The 18,714-nt window shown below is 46.8% G+C and overlaps 1 protein-coding gene across 1 annotated transcript in view; it reads left to right on the forward strand.

The window, feature by feature from the left end:
• LOC120999032 (alpha-1,4-N-acetylglucosaminyltransferase-like) overlaps positions 1–17,193 on the forward strand; it is a 122,081-nt gene extending 104,888 nt beyond the window's left edge. The window contains exon 2 of the mRNA XM_040429910.1: positions 16,564–17,193. Coding sequence (XP_040285844.1) covers positions 16,564–17,193 — 630 coding nt within the window. The remainder of the gene's footprint in view (positions 1–16,563) is intronic.
• The last annotated feature ends 1,521 nt before the right edge of the window (positions 17,194–18,714 follow it).

Consider the following 18,714-nt stretch of genomic DNA (forward strand, 5'->3'; position numbering starts at 1 on the left):
CCCATGGCCACCCCCCCCAACACTTCCCACCGGGAAGCCCTGCGCTAATAAGGGACCCCGATTAGTCTCACCAGGCACCACGGGCGCTGTGACTCCCGCTGCCGCAGGTCCTGACTCCCGCTGCTCAGACTCAACTTCTGCGCTCCTTCTGGACGTTGAAGGCGACTGCTCCCGGACGACTTGTACTGCCCGCTGTATAATGCTGACCGGCCTCTGGCACGAAGACGCTGCTCCCGCTCCACACGAAACTTCACTGGGCCTGCACAGCTCTTCTCGCCCGCTCTGCGCAACCCGAAGCATATGGATCTCCTCACACCGCTGAGTAGACCGCCCGCTAGGACCTGGACTGGGCCGGTCCACCGTTCCTGGTCCTGTATCCTCAAGACTAGCAGGTGAGAGTGGGGGAAGGGGCGTCCCACTCCGCTCTGGGCCCTGCCGTGTACTGGGATTCCTCCCGCGACGAGAGCGCCCTGCTGAAGGCTGAGTAGACCCTCTCCGCCGCGGAGGGTCCCTGGAGGGGCTCCCTACTCGGTGCCGGACCCTGGGGGTGCTTTCAGGACTAAGGCGCGCCGGTGGGACACCCCGCCGCGGCCGGACAGCCCGTACAGTGGGGGTAGCTGCAGAAGCAGTGGCAATAACGCACGCACCCACCTGCTCCTACAACCAGCCAGGCCCCCGCACCTCCACTTCCCTGCGCAGTATTTCCAGCATCTCCTCCACTGATAACGGCAGCGCTGACATGATCCTGCTCCGTTTTTGCTTTCCCTGGCCGAATGCCTCTGCCCCCGCCTCCTCCTCACTCTGACCAGCAGCCCCTCCCCCTCGTTCTCATGACTACCCGCGCCCTTTCTAACTTCCTACCTCTGCACCTTAACCCTTAACTCACCTGTCCCCTTACACCCAAAACCCTCTTCATATCCGGCCTCCCCTTACCGCTGTGCTTCTTGTCCGGCCTCACTTGATGCTATATCCATACCATACCCTTTCCACATCCACACTAGACTGGTGAGAAGGGAGGATAGGAGGAAAAAAAATTCAACAAATGAAAGATAAGATATATCTAGTCTTCCTAAAAAAAATCTGAGCACTAGGAGGCTAGAGGGGGTTATATTCAAACTTTCAGGGCATTGGAGCAACTTCAGTTCAAACCGTACTTTTTCAAAAAATTTGGCAACACAAACCGGAAAAAAATCTTGAGTGGTTCACTCATCTCTAGTTAGTACATGAAATGAAAATGCTTGGACTGAGGGAAAATATGTGCAGTGAACAGGTCGCAGGGGCATATGTGAGTGTCCAAAAGGGTGCAGTAGTCGTACGGTTTCCTGAAGCTCCCTGTGCTGGTGTGCAGTCATGTGAAGGGTGCAACGGTTCTTAACTTCAGGGCACACTCTGTTTCTAGTGTTCTCCTGCCTGATGGCGGTTGAGTTGCCCTTGATGTTGCTGTTTTATGGTGTAAGGCAGGGTCCCAGTTGTCGTGACGCCAGCACCTTGTGGTGCAAATATTGTGTGGTATAATGATGAAACCAGTATTTGTATAACAAATCCGCAGCACTTCATTGAAGCCGGTCAGCAGGTGATCCTATTCACATGAAATGCAGTCTTTACAGTTGATTCAAGTAGTTCCCAAAGGTTGTATATGGAGACTAGCTTCTCTCTCTCTCAGTCAGACTGGTCAATCTCTCCTTTTCCTGGCCTAAAGGGATACTCACTCTCTCTCTCTCTCTCTCTCTATACATATATATATATATATATATATATTTGTGGGAGGAGCTGAGCGAGGAACAGAATAGGCATGCCTACGTACTGTCCTGACCTAACTGGCTGGAGTGTGCCCGACGCCAGTGACGAGGTAAGGCCTGAATAAGTGGGCCACCCAAGAGGAGAGCATGATAAAGGGGATGGGAGGGAGGGGCAAGAAACGGGCGCCCTCCTGCTTGTAGGAGGGGGTTTAAATAGGGTAAGTGCGCTCCTCCCACAATTACAGGCTGCAAGCAGCCTTCAATATTTGTGGGAGGAGCTGAGCGAGGAACAGAATAGGCATGCCTACGTACTGTCCTGACCTAACTGGCTGGAGTGTGCCCGACGCCAGTGACGAGGTAAGGCCTGAATAAGTGGGCAAAAATAGAACTGGCACGTTGCAGGGTATGAAGCATTTTTCGAAGCATTGTGTGACCTATAATGCCAAGGAACAAAAGGCTCTGGATATCTCAGCCCGTGGATTCGGAATGTACCTTGCGAAGCAGGATGACCTCCAACGACCCATCTTGCGGATGATGTGCGACGGTACCTGGTGACTAGAAGCTGCGGACGCGGCCCCTATACGAAAGGAGTGCCCGGATATTGTGCTAGGGTTGTAACCCAACCCTGCGGCTAGGGTGCGGATGTTGGAGATGAACAGGGTTGAAGACAGGGGCTTACCGTTAACCGGGAGCAATGGGTCGTCTAAAGCGGGAGATTAGAGAGAGGCCAGGAGCTCCTGGAGCACCTTGATAGGACACCAACAGTTGGCCGTAGGGTAAAATCCCACCTCTGTGGGAGGACCGGTTTGATTGGTCTTGGAGGATGGAATGGACAGGATGAAGTGGTCGGAGTGCCAGGCGAGATGTCGCCTGAGCAGGGTTGTTCGGGAGATGGCGCTGCAGGTGAACTCCCCGGGTCTGAGGAACCCATAGAACCCGAGGTACATGGCCGCTTTTGTAATGATGCTCGCTGATTGCCCAAAAGGAAGACCGTCTAGGGCTATGGATAACCTGCGGAAAAGCTCACCTGACACCGGTTGCCTGCGCACCTGGACTGCCGCGCTAACTTTCTGAATGCCCCTGAGGGTGGCTTTGATGGCCTAATTTGAAAAGATGGATCTGGCAGAGTGGTCGCTGAGCATCCGGTGGTGTTGGATGCTGGCCAAATACAGCTTGATGGTATTAAACGAGAGGTGGCGGTGGGTGTGGCAATGGGCTATGAATGCCATGATAAAAGTGACCTCATCCACCTCCCCTTGTTGGTGGGTGTCAGCGAACCGCTTGAACATGCTGAACCCGGTGTCGTAGTTCCTGGCGGTGTTGGCGGCTAGCGACCCATGGACTAATAACCGTGCGGTTGCTATCAGGGGCTCTAGTCCAGCAGGAGGGCGCTGTATGGTGGAGCTGGAATGCCGACGGGATCTGCCCCTGGGAGTTCCTGAAAGAAAACATTGAAGTTAAAACGAGACAGGGCGTCGGCCGCCACGTTCTGTGCTCCCTGGATATGGAAAGCGAAGACATGGAAGTTAAACTTCAAGGACAGCCAGACAAGCTTACGTAGCAGGGACATTATCCTGAGAGATTTGGCCCTCCCCCTAGAGATTACCTCTACCAGGACCTGACTGTCCGTCCTGAAGATGACTGACCTGTTCGCCCAGAGCGGACCCCAAACGTGGGAAGCCGCCACTATGGGGTATAACTCCAACAGCGGCGAGGACCTCATAGCCTCAGCCTCGGACAGGAGCTCCACCGGCCAACTGCCGACCAACCACTGCGGATAGAAGATTGCAGCGAACCCGCGGGAGGCCGCGGCGTCGGTGAAAACCGTAGGGGATGCTGCATTCGGGAAAGGCACAAACAAGGAGATGCCATTCCAGCCGGTCAGGAAGGTTTGCCACATCTGCAGATCCGCCATGGCGTGACCGTCCAGCCGGACGGTGGAGTCCTGATCCGGAGCATTTGGGAGGAGATTGAGAAGCCGAGAGATGAAGGACCTGCCCTGTGGCATGATTTTGAACGCACAGGTAAGGAACCCTAACAGGGACTGGAGCTCCCGCTTGGACAAGACTCCGGAAGAGGCCGCGGAGGAAACGGCGGCCTTGATCTTAGCCAGCTTGGCCGCGGGGAGGCTGGCCTCCATGCGGACAGAATCCAGGGTAACGCCCAAGAAGGTAACCCCGGTGCCTGGACCCTCTGTCTTGGCGGATGCCACGGGGACCTTGAGACCGGCGAACAGCTAGAGCAAGCTTGCCAAGCCTGATGGGGGCTTCTGGGGCCTCTCGACGATCAGGAAGTCATCCAAATAATGTATGACCATGTCCAGACCCCCATGATGGACAAGGATCCAGTGCAGCGCACAGGCAAACCTGTCGAACAGCCACGGTCTGCTTTTTGACCCAAAGGTGAGGCGGTTAGCGAAATAGAACCCGTCTGCCCAATGCGACCCATAATATTGCCATAACCGAGGAAGGATGGGGAGCAGTTTAAAGGCGTCCGCGATGTCGGCCTTGGCCAACCAAGCCCCCTCCCCGGCCAGCAGGATGTACTGGATGGCCTCATCGATGGACGCGTAGGACATTGAGAATTCCCCTGACGGGATCAGGGAGTTAAGGCTGGGGATCGGCGACATGTGTGGAGCTGACAAGTCGTATATCAGACGTTTTTTATTAGAGGCCTGCTTGGAGACTAGACCAATGGGATTTATCCTCCAATTAGCAAAGGGAATGGATTTGAACGGGCCTAGCAGGAACCCCTTTCGAACCTCGTCCTGTAACAGGGTGGCTACCGCCTCTGGGTTCTGACTAGCCGACTGTAGGTTCCTTATCTCCCAGGAAACTTGAGGGAGGGCAACGAAGCCCGTATTGAAGCCCCTCTCGAAAACGGTGAGAAGGAACTCTACTGACTGGCGATCGGGGTGATCCCGCAAGAGGACGCCCAAGAGCTCGATGTTGATGTCGGCTAGCTATAGAGTCTTACGTTGTCTCTTCGGGTAGCTGGAGCGGGGGTGAGCCCTGAAGCAGAGGGAGCAAACGTGCAAGGCTCTAAAACTATTGAAACCACAACCCCCGGCGTTGAAGTTGTTGCAGACCTGACTCTGCCCTAAGTAAGTAATGGGCCTGCCCAGCTTGTCGGTGGAACCTTGGAACCATTGTGTGCCAGAGGGGCCTGGCAGGGAGCCCTCCCGGGCCGGGGTGGGGGGGTTGGGACACCAGTCGGCCGTGTGCTGTATGGACTGGCACGCTGTGCAAGTGGGGGCCTGCAACCCGGCAAAATGGCGATAGAACAGCTCCATGTCCAGGTTCGCCCAGTCCGTGATGAATTGGAACTGGGCGAGGGCGGCGGCCGCCTTGGCTGAGAAAGACCTGTGATAATCATAGAAGTTTGTTTCCGCCGTATTTGTATCCTAAGTCAGTGACCTGGTACAAATAGGAGTCCAGCTCCTCACGCCTGTGTGGCTGGACGCCGCAGATGGTATCTCAGTAGAGGCTAAACGCAAGGACAAATTCGGGGATCGACAGCTTACGGTTCAGGCGGGCATCCTTGGCCCGAATAACCACAGAGATCTCCCCGCAACTAATGACCTTATTCTCAGATACGTCTTGCGACGCAATGAGAATGGACGCCAGGTTGACGTCCCTCCCCGCCAGGATGTCCCTTTTCAGGTTTTCTGGGATGTAATGCGAGGGGGCAATCTGGGGCCTGGAACAGACCGTACCTGGCGCCGAATCCTGGGACGTAGAAGGTAAGGCCGGAAGGGCTGGGGAAGGTGGTGCGGGTGGAGGCCGGGACTCCCATTCCCCCATCCTAGTTTGGATATCCGCAACCGAACCTGCCAGACTGACGATGGTGGCCTGCAACTGCAGGAGGGATAGCTGGATCGACGAGGGAGAGGGCTCGTCACTTGAGCCCGATGGCGCCATCATTAGGAGACGGTACAGCTCCGCTTTTCTTGCGGAGGCGGGATGGTGAATTCCTCTTCTGCTGAGCTCTGCAACAAGCTTCGGGACGGTCCAGCTCTGCAGAGAGGGGTTGCTGGCGCGCCCTGACACGGAGGTCCCGGGTAAGGACAGGTTATCATCTGACTCCGGGGCCTGCAACATCTTCAAGCTGCATGGAGGAGGTACGAAGGTAACAGATGAGATTTCCTTCCCCCTCCCCCGGGTGACCGAACAAGAGCTGCAAGGGAACGGGTTTGACCGTATAGAGGTGTTAGCTACTTACCTGGAATGAAACGGACCACGCTACCGACTTCTGTAGGGAGACGGAGACCTATGAACGGGAGCTCGTGATAACGAATACCCAACGCAGTGACAGGGTGTAACAGCAGCCTCGTGGCTGAGGCCCTGTTTACGTGAAGAAATAAGCTGTGTTTTGACCGATACCCGGCGAGGGACGCAAAATGCTAGTCCCTTATGCAGTGAAAGGGCGCGCGACCCTGACCCACGCGAACCTGGACCGGAATCGTGCCCGAGTGACTCAGGGAACATATGACACCCGGGTTTACACTGCACATGACACCTGACCCACCCGGGGAACACATGACCCCCGAACAACAGGGAACACATGACCCCTGAACGCACAGGAACACAAGATGCCCGGCCAACCAAGGGGATCCATGATACCCGAGCGAACAGGGAACAACATGTCCCCCGAATGAACAAGGGACACATGCCCCCGAGCGGCCCAGTGAACACGTAACACCAACGCGAAGCCGGGCGGGCACCGCACCCGAATTGAGGGAAACATGACATCTGCGCGATTCAGGGAGACATAACACCTGAGCGATTCAGGGAAACATTACACCTCAGCGATTCAGGGAGACATTGCACCTGAGCGATTCAGGGAGACATTACACCTGAGCGATTCAGGGAGACATTACACCTGAGCGATTCATGGAAGAATTTGCACTTGAGCGATTCAGGGAGACATTGCACCTGAGCGATTCAGGGAAGACATTGCACCTGAGCGATTCGGGGAAGACATTACACCTGAGCGACTCAGGGAATACATTGTCAGTGCGAATCAGGAGTTATCCACACCTGAGCGTTTTCAGGGAAGACCCCCACACCTGAGTGCGTCGGGAAGACATTGTACCTGAGCGGTTCAGGGAAGACATGACACCTGGGTGGTACAGGGAAACATTGTAACAGAGCGGTTTGGGGACCTCATTCCATTGAGCGAATCAGGGAGTACATTACCTGAGCGAATCGGGGACGACATTAACCTGAGCGATTCGGGGGACAAATGACACCTGGTGGTTGCAGGGATGATATGACAACCGTGCGGATCGGGAAACACGTGATACTTGGGCTGTACCACGAAATGGTGTACCCTGAGCGATTCGGGGAGTGGGACCCCTGGGTGACCTAAGGACAGCCGCAACGGCGCGAGGCCCAGGCAACAGACCCCTGACCTCCAGGAACGACTGCCCTCAGTCACCCAGAGGGTGAAGTCAATGTACTGGCGTGGTTGGCAGGCGCCCAGCCTGGCATTGAATCAAAGGTTCCCCTTCCCTTTTTTTTTTTTTTTCTTCCAGCAGTGCGGGGGTTAATGGGCAGCAGGCCAACAGTCAGGAAATCAGCCGGCAATTGTTCATAGGAAACGGTGCCCCCCCCCCCCTGGAGGCAGGCCTGCTGTGCTGCTAGTCCTGCCGCCCGGGACCCCCTCACTGGGAATATGTCAGGAAGATGGTAGGGACGCCACGGTCCCGCTGCCAGTAAACAAGCGGGAACACCCCTGACCGAATAACCGTGCCCGATATGTGGCTATCTGAGTCGTCCCCGCCTGCCCCCCTCGCTCTCAGAGACAGGCGCCGCCCCCAATTTTGCGGCGCATGCGCCGGACCGGAACCTGGACTGGGGGGGGGGGGGGGGCGCCGCGATGTGCACTCACCGATAGCAGTCGCGGCGGTGGCAGTGCGGGGCTTGAACGGGCAGCTACTGCGCTGCCAGTCCTGGACCCGACGGAGCTTCAGGCCGGCTGAACAGGGGACACGAGGTGCTGGTGGCAGGCGAGTCCGACCGGGCCGCAGAGCGGTAATACTTACGAGAGACGACGCGGCTGGCAGCACGAACGGGATGCGGGGTGACGAACCGACGGAAGACGCGACCGGAAGTGACGTCAGGCACTGATGCTGCTGAAGCAAGAAACGGGCGCCCTCCTGCTTGTAGGAGGGGGTTTAAATAGGGTAAGTGCGCTCCTCCCACAATTACAGGCTGCAAGCAGCCTTCAATATATATATATATATATAATATTCACAGTATCCTCAGATGAATACAGTCTCTGAACAGGGGGTCCATCTTTTCTTTGATTATGGTGGGCAGCTTGTAGCTTACAGTGTTTCCACCACATGCAGAGGAGGCTGTAGCCAGAATAGCAGAAATCACCTTCTTTGCCAAAGTCCACAATCCCTTTCTGATGGCTAAACCTTCTATAGATATTCTCCTTTTTAAAGGGAGTGTCCCCTCCATATGGCCATATACAGCGCTTACATGGCTCTGTAGCACACCTATACAGGATTGTAATGGTACCTTTGTTCTTTTCTTTAGACTTGCACCAGCAGGAAAAAACGAAGTTTAATTAATATGCAAATGAGCACTCGCAAGTACCCAGGGGCGGCGTTCAGTGTGTAGGTGCCCAGGCTGCTCTGCCTTCTTTTCACTTTTCCCCTGGGCACTTGCGGATGCTCATTTGCATATGAATTAAACTTTGTTTTTCCCTTTAAGGGCTGGCACATGACTCCCTTTAAGGGCTGGCACATGAACTGATTGTAATCTGTAGGGGAATGGAATCTCCCTACAGGATCTGCTCCTTGATGCTTTGAGCTGATTACTCCGCAGCAGTCAGCCATTAACTCCAGAATCTGGAAGGGTGAAGCCAACCCTGTCTAGCCATATGGGACCACCGACTCCCTATACAACCTTATAGGATTTGTAACATATGCACATAATACATGAAATACAATGATAACAACACTTTCAATGCTTTGCAATGTATTTCAGGACACTGTATGTGTGTATGTAGGTAAGTAACTGGCTCAGTGATAGAAAACAAAGGGTGGTTATTAACGGTACACACTCCGATTGGGTCACTGTCACTAGTGGGGTACCTCAGGGGTCAGTATTGGGCCCTAGTCGCTACAATTTTTTTTATTATTCATCTTCTAGAAGGTTTGCACAATAAAATATTGATTTTTGCAGATTAGTATTAACACAGATGAGGACAGTATACTGCTACAGATGGATCTGGATAGATTGAAGAAGTGGCAGATGAGGTTTAACACTGACAAATGTAAGGTTATGCACATGGGAAGGAAAATAAAAGTCACTGGTACATACTGGATGGTAAAACACTGGATAACACTGACTTAGGACCTAGGAATTTTAGTGGACAGCAAAATTAACTGTAGAAACCAGTGTCAGGCAGCTGCTGCCAAGGCCAATAAGATTATGAGGTGCATCAAAAGGGGCATAGATGCAAATGATGAAAACATAGTCCTGACACTTTACAAATCACTAGTCAGACCACACATGGAGTACTGTGTACAGTTCTGGGCTCCTGCAAACAAGACAGACATACTGTCTAAAGTAATAACTGGAATGGGTGGACTACAGTACCCAGAAGGATTGTCAAAATTAGGATTATTCGGTTTAGAAAGAAGACGACTGAGGGGAGATCTAATAACTATGCATAAATATATCAACGGTCAGTACAGAGATCTCTCCCATCATCTATACAGTCTTGTGAAAAAATTAGGACACCCTTTGAAAGCATGTGGTTTTTTGTAACATTTTTAATAAATGGTTATTTCATCTCCGTTTCAACAATACAGAGAGATTAAAGTAATCCGACTAAACAAAGAAAACTGAAGAAAAGTCTTTTCAAGATCTTCTGTAAATGTCATTCTACAAAAATGCCTATTCTAACTGAGGAAAAAGATAGGACACCCTTGCCCCTAATAGCGAGTGTTACCTCCTTTGGCTGAAATAACTGCAGTGAGACGGTTCTTGTAGCCATCTACCAGTCTTCGACATCGGTCTGAGGAAATTTTACCCCACTCCTCAATGCAGAACTTTTTCAGCTGTGAGATGTTTGAGGGGTTTCTTGCACGTACAGCCCTTTTCAAGTCACCCCACAGCAACTCAATGGGATTCAAATCTGGACTTTGACTTGGCCATTCCAGGACTCTCCATTTCTTCTTTTTCAGCCAATCTTTGGTTGATTTACTAGTATGTTTTGGGTCATTGTCATGTTGCATGGTCCAGTTCCGCTTCAGCTTTAATTTTCTAACTGATGGTCTCACATGTTCTTCAAGCACCTTCTGATACACAGTAGAATTCATCGTGGATTCTATGATGGTGAGCTGACCAGGTCCTGCTGCAGCAAAGCAGCCCCAAACCATGACACTTCCACCTCCATGCTTCACAGTTGGTATGAGGTTCTTTTCTTGGAATGCTGTGTTTGGTTTACGCCAAACATGTCCTCTGCTGTTGTGTCCAAATAATTCAATTTTGGACTCATCTGTCCAAAGAACATTATTCCAGAAGTCCTGGTCTTTGTCAACTTTATCGCTGGCAAATGTCAGTCTGGCCTCGATGTTTCTCTTGGAAAGCAAAGGTTTCCTCCTTGCACACCTCCCATGCAAGTTAAACTTGTACAGTCTCTTTCTGATTGTAGAGGCATGTACTTCTACATCAACAGTAGCCAGAGCCTGCTGTAGTTCTCGAGATGACACTTTAGGGTTTTTGGATACCTCTTTTAGCATCTTGCGGTCTGCTCTTGGGGTGAACTTGCTGGGGCGACCAGTCCTGGGCATGTTGGCAGTTGTTTTGAAAGCCCTCCACTTGTAGACTATCTTCCGGACAGTGGAATGGCTGATTTCAAAATCTTTTGAGATCTTTTTAAATCCCTTCCCAGACTCATAGGCTGCTACAATCTTTTTTCTGAAGTCCTCTGACAGCTCTTTTGCTCTCACCATGGTGCTCACTCTCACTTCAACAGTCAGGAGCACACCAAACTAAATGTCTGAGGTTTAAATAGGGCAAGCCTCATTCAACATGCAGAGTAACGATCTACTAATTATGTGCACCTGGTGTGATATACCTGTGTGAGATCTGAGCCAATTTAAGAGGGAATACATGTGAGGGTGTCCTATCTTTTTCCTCAGTTAGAATAGGCATTTTTGTAGAATGACATTTACAGAAGATCTTGAAAAGACTTTTCTTCAGTTTTCTTTGTTTAGTTGGATTACTTTAATCTCTCTGTATTGTTGAAACGGAGATGAAATAACCATTTATTAAAAATGTTACAAAAAACCACATGCTTTCAAAGGGTGTCCTAATTTTTTCACATGACTGTATATGCCCAGGACTGTGAGGAAGGTACATCCTCTACATCTAAGGAAAGAAGGTTTCTACACAAACATGAAAGACAATTCTTTACTGTAAGAGCAATGCAAGTATGGCACTCTCTGCTGGAAGGGGGTGATGGTGGTGAACTCACTAAAAAGAGTTTAATAGGGGCCTGTATGCATTTCTAGAGTGTAATCAGGGCCAGCGTCAGCACCCAGCAAACCCGGGCCCACTGCTCTTAGGGGGCCAACCCAGGTCTATGCTGAAAATCGCTGTACGGGGAATCCGCCAGTACTACTGAACAGGACTCTAGTTCCCGGCTTAGGAGTCCCTGCTCTGACTCCATATATGGCTATGTCCATATATGCAGTCATTGCTATGAACATGAAGGGGGTATCCCCAAGCATTATCAGTATGCTTGGGGACACCCAGTGTATTTAAAGGGTTTCAGAAAAATTGGTATGTATCTGGCTGACATTAGCAATGTGCAAATGTCAGCAGAACATAACTGTATGATTTGCCTGCCGCCGTTCCCTCAAAATAAAGACCTGGGGTGTTGCTGCAGCACCTAGAGGCTCCGTCTTCTCACCCTTTGGCACGCCCATGTCCAGTCTATTGACGTCCTAGTTTTTCTCTGTGCCTGTAAAATCCTGCGCCTGCGCCCTTCCGTTTAGTATTCAGCGCAGGCGCAGTGAGTGAAGGACCTTTTTAATTTGTGTAACTATTATATTTTGTTGGGAAAGGTGGCAACCCTAACAGAACCCCTGCTCCCCGGTGACCCCCGTAACTTTTTTTTTATAGTTATGTCTACAGAGATGTGTGGGGGCTCATTTGAGGGAAATCTGTCTTTTTTTTACAATACTATTTTGGGGTGTGTATGACTTAATCACTTTTTATAAAATTTTCTTGGGAGATAAAGTGATAAAAAAAACGGCAAATCAGCCTTATTTTTTTTTCTGTTACATCCTTCACCATATGGCCTAACTTTTTAAAAATATTTTAATAGTATGAGTGTTTTCGCATGCAACATGCCCAAAATTGTATTCTTTTCTTGTTCATTTTTGTGGAAAGTAGGGTGATTTTATATTTTAAGTTTTTTTATATTTTCCAAACGTTTTCTTTTACTTTTTTAAATTACTTTTTATCAGATTGCAACTTATATAGAATAATGGAAATTGCTCCATTATTCTCTATAGAAATCACTATATCATAGTTTAGTGCTGCCACCTAGTGGCCTGAACTGGGATATACTAACAATGAGCCTGGAAGCCTAGTACAGGCTGCGGCTCATTTTTAGAACACGTTGCTTTCCCTTATCTCCGCTGGGGGAATGCGCGTCTGAGCAGGAAGGCTGTGCTTCTGTTTTTTAACACTCTCAGATGCCATGGTGACATTTGACAAATGCCACAAGGGGGCCCTCTGAGATTTATCACCCAAGGGCCCACATGAACCTGGAGCCAGCCGTGAGTGTAATAATATTACAGGTTATAGTTAGGCCTCTTTTACACGACCATATGGCTTTTTCAGTGTTTTGCAGGCCGTTTTTTCCAGATCCATTTTTCCGTTCTTTTTGTTTCCATCCCTGACCGCGGGGATCAGAAACTATAGTATTCCTAAAATACATATGTTTCACCCCCCCTGCACCCCTGAATGATTTTATCCCGGTGGGAGGTGCAGGGGGGGTGTTGCGGGCGGTGCGGCAGGCGGGATCGCGATCCCCCGCCCGCCTCCTCTTGAATAATCGTTGGTGTACAGTGGGTATACCAGGGTGTCAGCACATTGATGACACCCTGGTATAAACGGCTGACATCTGTGATGCGATGTCAGCCGTTTAACCCTTTCCATACCGCGGTCCGTACGGACCGCTGTATGGAAAAGGTTAACAGCTCAGGGAGCTCCCTCCCTCTCCCATTGGGGGGCTGCTGTGCCTTTGCAGCCCCCCGATGGAGAGGGAGAGAGCCCCCAGACAGCCCCCCTCCTTACCCTTACCCGTCTGCGCAGTTGTGGCCACAACTGAGCAGACGGGGAAGGTTCCCATGGCAACAGGTCTGTGCTAAAGGCATAGATCTGTTCAGACAAAGTGTAAGTAAAATACAGTACAAAACACTATATGGTGTACTGTACTGTATTATACAGACATCAGACCCACTGGATCTTCAAGAACCAAGTGGGTCTGGGTCAAAAAAAAAGTAAAAAAAAGTGAAACAAAAGTAAAAATCAAAAAACACATTTATCACTGATTAAAAATGAAAAAAATAAAATTCCCTACAAATGTTTGGTATCGCCGTGTCCGTAACGACCTGATCTATAAAAAGGTCATGCTACTTTACCCGAACGGTGAACGCCATAAAAATAAAAAATAAAAAACTATGATGAAATTGAAATTTTGCCCACCTTACTTCCCAAAAAAGGTAATAAAAGTGATCAAAAAAGTCGCATGTACGCCAAAATTGTAACAATCAAACCGTCATCTCATCCCGCAAAAATCATACCCTTCCCAAGATAATTGCCCAAAAACTGAAAAAACTATGGCTTTTAGACTATGGAAACACTAAAACATGATTTTTTTTTTTTTCAAAAATGAAATCATTGTGTAAAACTTACAGAAATAAAAAAAAAGTATACATATTAGGTATCGCCGCATCCGTATCGACTGGCTCTATAAAAATATCACATGACCTAACCCCTCAGGTGACCACCGTAAGAAATAAAAATAAAAACTGTGTAAAAAAAGCCATTTTTTGTCATCTTACATCACAAAAAGTGTAATAGCAAGTGATCAAAAAGTCATATGCACCCAAAAATAGTGCCAATCAAACCGTCATCTCATCCCGCAAAAAATGAAACCCTACTTAAGATAATCAAAAACTGAAAAAACTATGGCTCTTAGACTATGGAGACACTAAAACTTTTTTTTTTGTTTTAAAAATGAAATCATTGTGTAAAACTTACATAAATAAAAAAAATTGTATACATATTAGGTATCGCCGTGTCCGTGACAACCTGCTCTATAACATTAGTACATGATCTAACCTGTCAGATGAATGTTATAAATAACAAAAAAAAAAACGGTGCCAAAAAAGCTATTTCTTGTTACCTTGCCGCACAAAAAGTGTAATATAGAGCAACCAAAAATCATATGTACCCTAAACTAGTACCAACAAAACTTCCACTCTATCCCGTAGTTTTTTAAAATGGGGTCACTTTTTTGGAGTTTCTTCTCTAGGGGTGCATCAGGGGGGCTTCAAATGGGACATGGTGTCAAAAAAACCAGTCCAGCAAAATCTGCCTTCCAAAATCCGTATGGCATTCCTTTCCTTCTGCGCCCTGCCGTGTGCCTGTACAGCAGTTGACGACCACATATGGGGTGCTTCTGTAAACTACAGAATCAGGGCCATAAATAATGAGTTTTGTTTGGCTGTTAACCTTTGCTTTGTAACTGGAAAAAAAATATTAAAATGGAAAATCTGCCAAAAAGTGAAATTTTGAAATTGTATCTTTATTTTCCATTAAATCTTGTGCAACACCTAAAGGGTTAACAAAGTTTGTAAAATCAGTTTTGAATACCTTGAGGGGTGTAGTTTCAACAATGGGGTCAGTTTTATGGAGTTTCTACTCTAGGGGTGCATCACGGGGCTTCAAATGGGACATGGTGTCAAAAAAACCAGTCCAGCAAAATCTGCCTTCTAAAAACCGTATGGCATTCCTTTCCTTCTGCGCCCTGCCGTGTGCCCATACAGCAGTTTACGACCACATATGGGGTGTTTCTGTAAACTACAGAATCAGGGCCATAAATAATTAGTTTTGTTTGGCTGTTAACCCTTGTTTTGTAACTGTAAAAAAAATATTAAAATGGAAAATCTGCCAAAAAGTGAAATTTTTAAATTATATCTCTATTTTCCATTAAATCTTGTGCAACACCTAAAGGGTTAACAAAGTTTGTAAAATCAGTTTTGAATACCTTGAGGGGTGTAGTTTCTTAGATGGGGTCACTTTTATGGAGTTTCTACTCTTGGGGTGCATCAGGGGGCTTCAAATGGGACATGGTGTAAATAAACCAGTCTGCCAAAATCTGCCTTCCAAAAACCAAACGGCGCACCTTTCACTCTATGCCCCGCTGTGTGGCCGTACAGTAGTTTACGGCCACATATGGGGTGTTTCTGTAAACTGCAGAGTCAGGGCAATAAAGATACAGTCTTGTTTGGCTGTTAACCCTTGCTTTGTTAGTGGACAAAATGGGTTAAAATGGAAAATTAGGCAAAAAAATGAAATTCTCAAATTTCATCCCCATTTGCAAATAACTCTTGTGCAACACCTAAAGGGTTAACGAAGTTTGTAAAATCAGTTTTGAATACCTTGAGGGGTGTAGTTTATAGAATGGGGTCATTTTTGGGTGGTTTCTATTATGTAAGCCTCGCAAAGTGACTTCAGAGCTGTACTGGTCCCTAAAAATTGGGTTTTAGTAAATTTCAGAAAAATTTCAAGATTTGCTTCTAAACTTCTAAGCCTTGTAACATCCCCAAAAAATTAAATATCATTCCCAAAATAATTCAAACATGAAGTAGACATATGGGGAATGTAAAGTCATCACAATTTTTGGGGGTATTACTATGTATTACAGAGGTAGAGAAACTGAAACTTTGAAATTTGCAAATTTTTCCAAATTTTTGATAAATTAGGTATTTTTTTATGCAAAAAAATTAAAAAAAATTGACTTCATTTTACCAGTGTCATGAAGTACAATATGTGACAAAAAAACAATCTCAGAATAGCCTGGATAAGTCAAAGCGTTTTAAAGTTATCACCACTTATTGACACTGGTCAGATTTGCAAAAAATGGCCAAGTCCTTAAGGTGAAATAGGGCTGAGTCCTTAAGGGGTTAATGGAACGGAAAAATGGAAATACGGAAACGGAATGCATACGGAACACATTCCGTTTATTTTGCGGAACCATTGAAATAAATGGTTCCGTATACGGACCGTATACGGAACAGGAAAAATGGGCCGTAAACGGGAAAAAAAAAAGGTTGTGTGAAAAAGGCCTTAACAAGATATCTGGAGATGTCATTGATCCAGGGAGTTATTCTGATTTCCTAATTGGGAACGGGAAGGAATTTTTTCCCGTAAAATGAGGAATATTGGCTTTTACCTCATCTATAAGAATAAACAGGTTACTTGTGAATAGTGAATTATTTTGCTTTCTACATTAAGCTCCATGACTCCAGAGGATTATCTGGAGGGTCAGTCTAACTTTGAATATAATAGATTTGTACCTTTTGATTTGTATTTTTTTTTTTAATTTAGAAAGGCACAATGAACCTTCATAAATTGCTACACATTTTTCTAAAAATACCCACAAGCTGTACAAATTAAAATAGCATAAATAGTAATGTTCAGGTCATCATGATGTCCCCAAAAAATTTTTTTTGTGTGTTCTTATGACTCATTATTATGTAAATGATTATATTTTTCAGGTTAAACCGCAGAAGGAAGTTTACTGGATTCATGTTTTATCAGATGCATGCAGACTTGCAATTATATGGACCTTTGGAGGAATATATATGGACACTGATATCATCTCCACCCAACCTATCCCATCAGATCATTTTTTTGCACCTCAGTCCACAGATATTTTTAGCAATGGTGTGTTTGGGCTTCCTCGAATACATTCTTTGGCATGGGAGTTCATGGACAGCTTTGTTCAGAACTATAGAGGTGAAGAATGGGGCCACCAAGGACCAGCACTTATAACACGAGTTTTAAAACATAAATGCAAAAATGTTGAAATTAGTCTTAAGGAAAATGTAACTTGCGGGACACTAACTTTTTTTGTTCCAGACTGCTTTTACCCAGTTCCGTATCATGAATGGAAGAAATATTTCATACAATGGGATACTTTTCCAACTTTCAATAATTCATTTGGTTTGCACCTCTGGAACTTTATGAATAAAAATGGGAAAACCATGGTACCAGGAAGCAACACCCTGGTAGAACATTTATACAGCAAAAATTGTCCCTGTCTTTATGAATTAGAAAGGAAGAAACATGAATACCAGATGTTAATAGCCTCAAACCAGATCAACAAAACAAATGGAGATCACTAAAGGTTCTGGTGGTGTATCTTTAGTGAGAGCCTATTCTGTGTTGTATTGTAAACTTGTTAATGTGACCAACATGACTGGTTTGTTTAGGAAACAAGCAATGACCACTTGTGTAAGCTTTGTTTTGCCTAGATTCCGCCAGGTTACATATGATGTCACATCATAACGATAATGAACAATCCTGTAATGTGGCATCTAATGAAACATGGCACTTTTTGCTTTCATTTATTAATTTTTTTTCATAGGTACAGTACTGCTCTATACATTTCTATGGTACTATACTGTATAAAAGGGGTAAGATCACAAACAATATTTATTACCTATCAAAATTAGGTATATTTATTGGGGGTTCTACCGCTGAGACCACCACCATTCACAAGAAAACTGAAACTGAAACTATGGGATTGTCAGAGATATTTGGGCGCTGTACTCCATAGGCTTAAACACAGGTGTCAGGCATAGGCAGTAGTTCTCCAACTGCCAGGGGACTCCAGGTCTCATGATGAGTAGGGGCTCAATGAACTTACCACCAGTGATTCTAGATTTATCACCAAACTTGTGGATCGGTCTTGTTTTTGGATTAACCCCTGTAAAGGTACGTTCTGAAATCGTGAATTTGCTGCACATTAAAAATCAGCAACAACGTTAGAGTACAATACCAGTGACTTATACAAATCCTCATTCACAGAATTTTCCAGTGAACATTTGAGGTCTTTTTGATGACTTTTCAAATTAGTGTCATTCCTACTATTTTGTAGATTTGCAGCAAATTTTATCATTTTAACATCTACAATTCCAAATTAAAATCTATGGCCCCTTTCAGACGAGCGAGTTCCACGCATTGGACTTGTAGCTTTAGTATGCGGTAGCTCCCGTCCTGACCTCCCAGCACTGATGGGGGTCACATAGCATTATATAGATTTTTGATGCTATGTAACGCTTAGATAACACTATGTAATTATTAACACTATGTAAGCATTATATGAATTTTTGATGCTATGTAACCCTTTTAGATAACACTGACAGTGTTATGTCAGTATTATCCAGTGTCGGACTCAGATGCCTAGGGCCCACCAATAAAACTCATTCTGGGGACCACTGTACAGCCACATGCAAATATTACCTGCGCACACAGAAACAGACAGTAACAAGACACTACAAGATGATTAATTATTGGATTATCAGCAACAACTTCAAAAGGGTCGTCCCTATAGGCCATCATAACCTTTTGATGTTTCTATAATAATAAGCTGGATAGTCTACCCAGTTTTATATACTGATATAGGTTATTTGAGATGCTGTGCTGGTGGACTGGGAGCCCACCGGATGATTCCCCTGTTCCCATGTGGGCCAGTCCGAGCCTGTGATTATTCAATACATTCCAGAACTGTAAGGGTTACATAGCATTATAAATCTATATAATGTTATGCAACCATGTCAGTGCTGGGAGGTCAGGACGGGAGCTGCCATATACTCACGCTGAGAGTCCAATGTGTGGAACTTGCTCGTCTGAAAGGGGCCAAA

Source organism: Bufo bufo, chromosome 4 (assembly GCF_905171765.1).
Source record: "Bufo bufo chromosome 4, aBufBuf1.1, whole genome shotgun sequence".
Classification (NCBI taxonomy): Eukaryota; Metazoa; Chordata; class Amphibia; order Anura; family Bufonidae; genus Bufo; species Bufo bufo.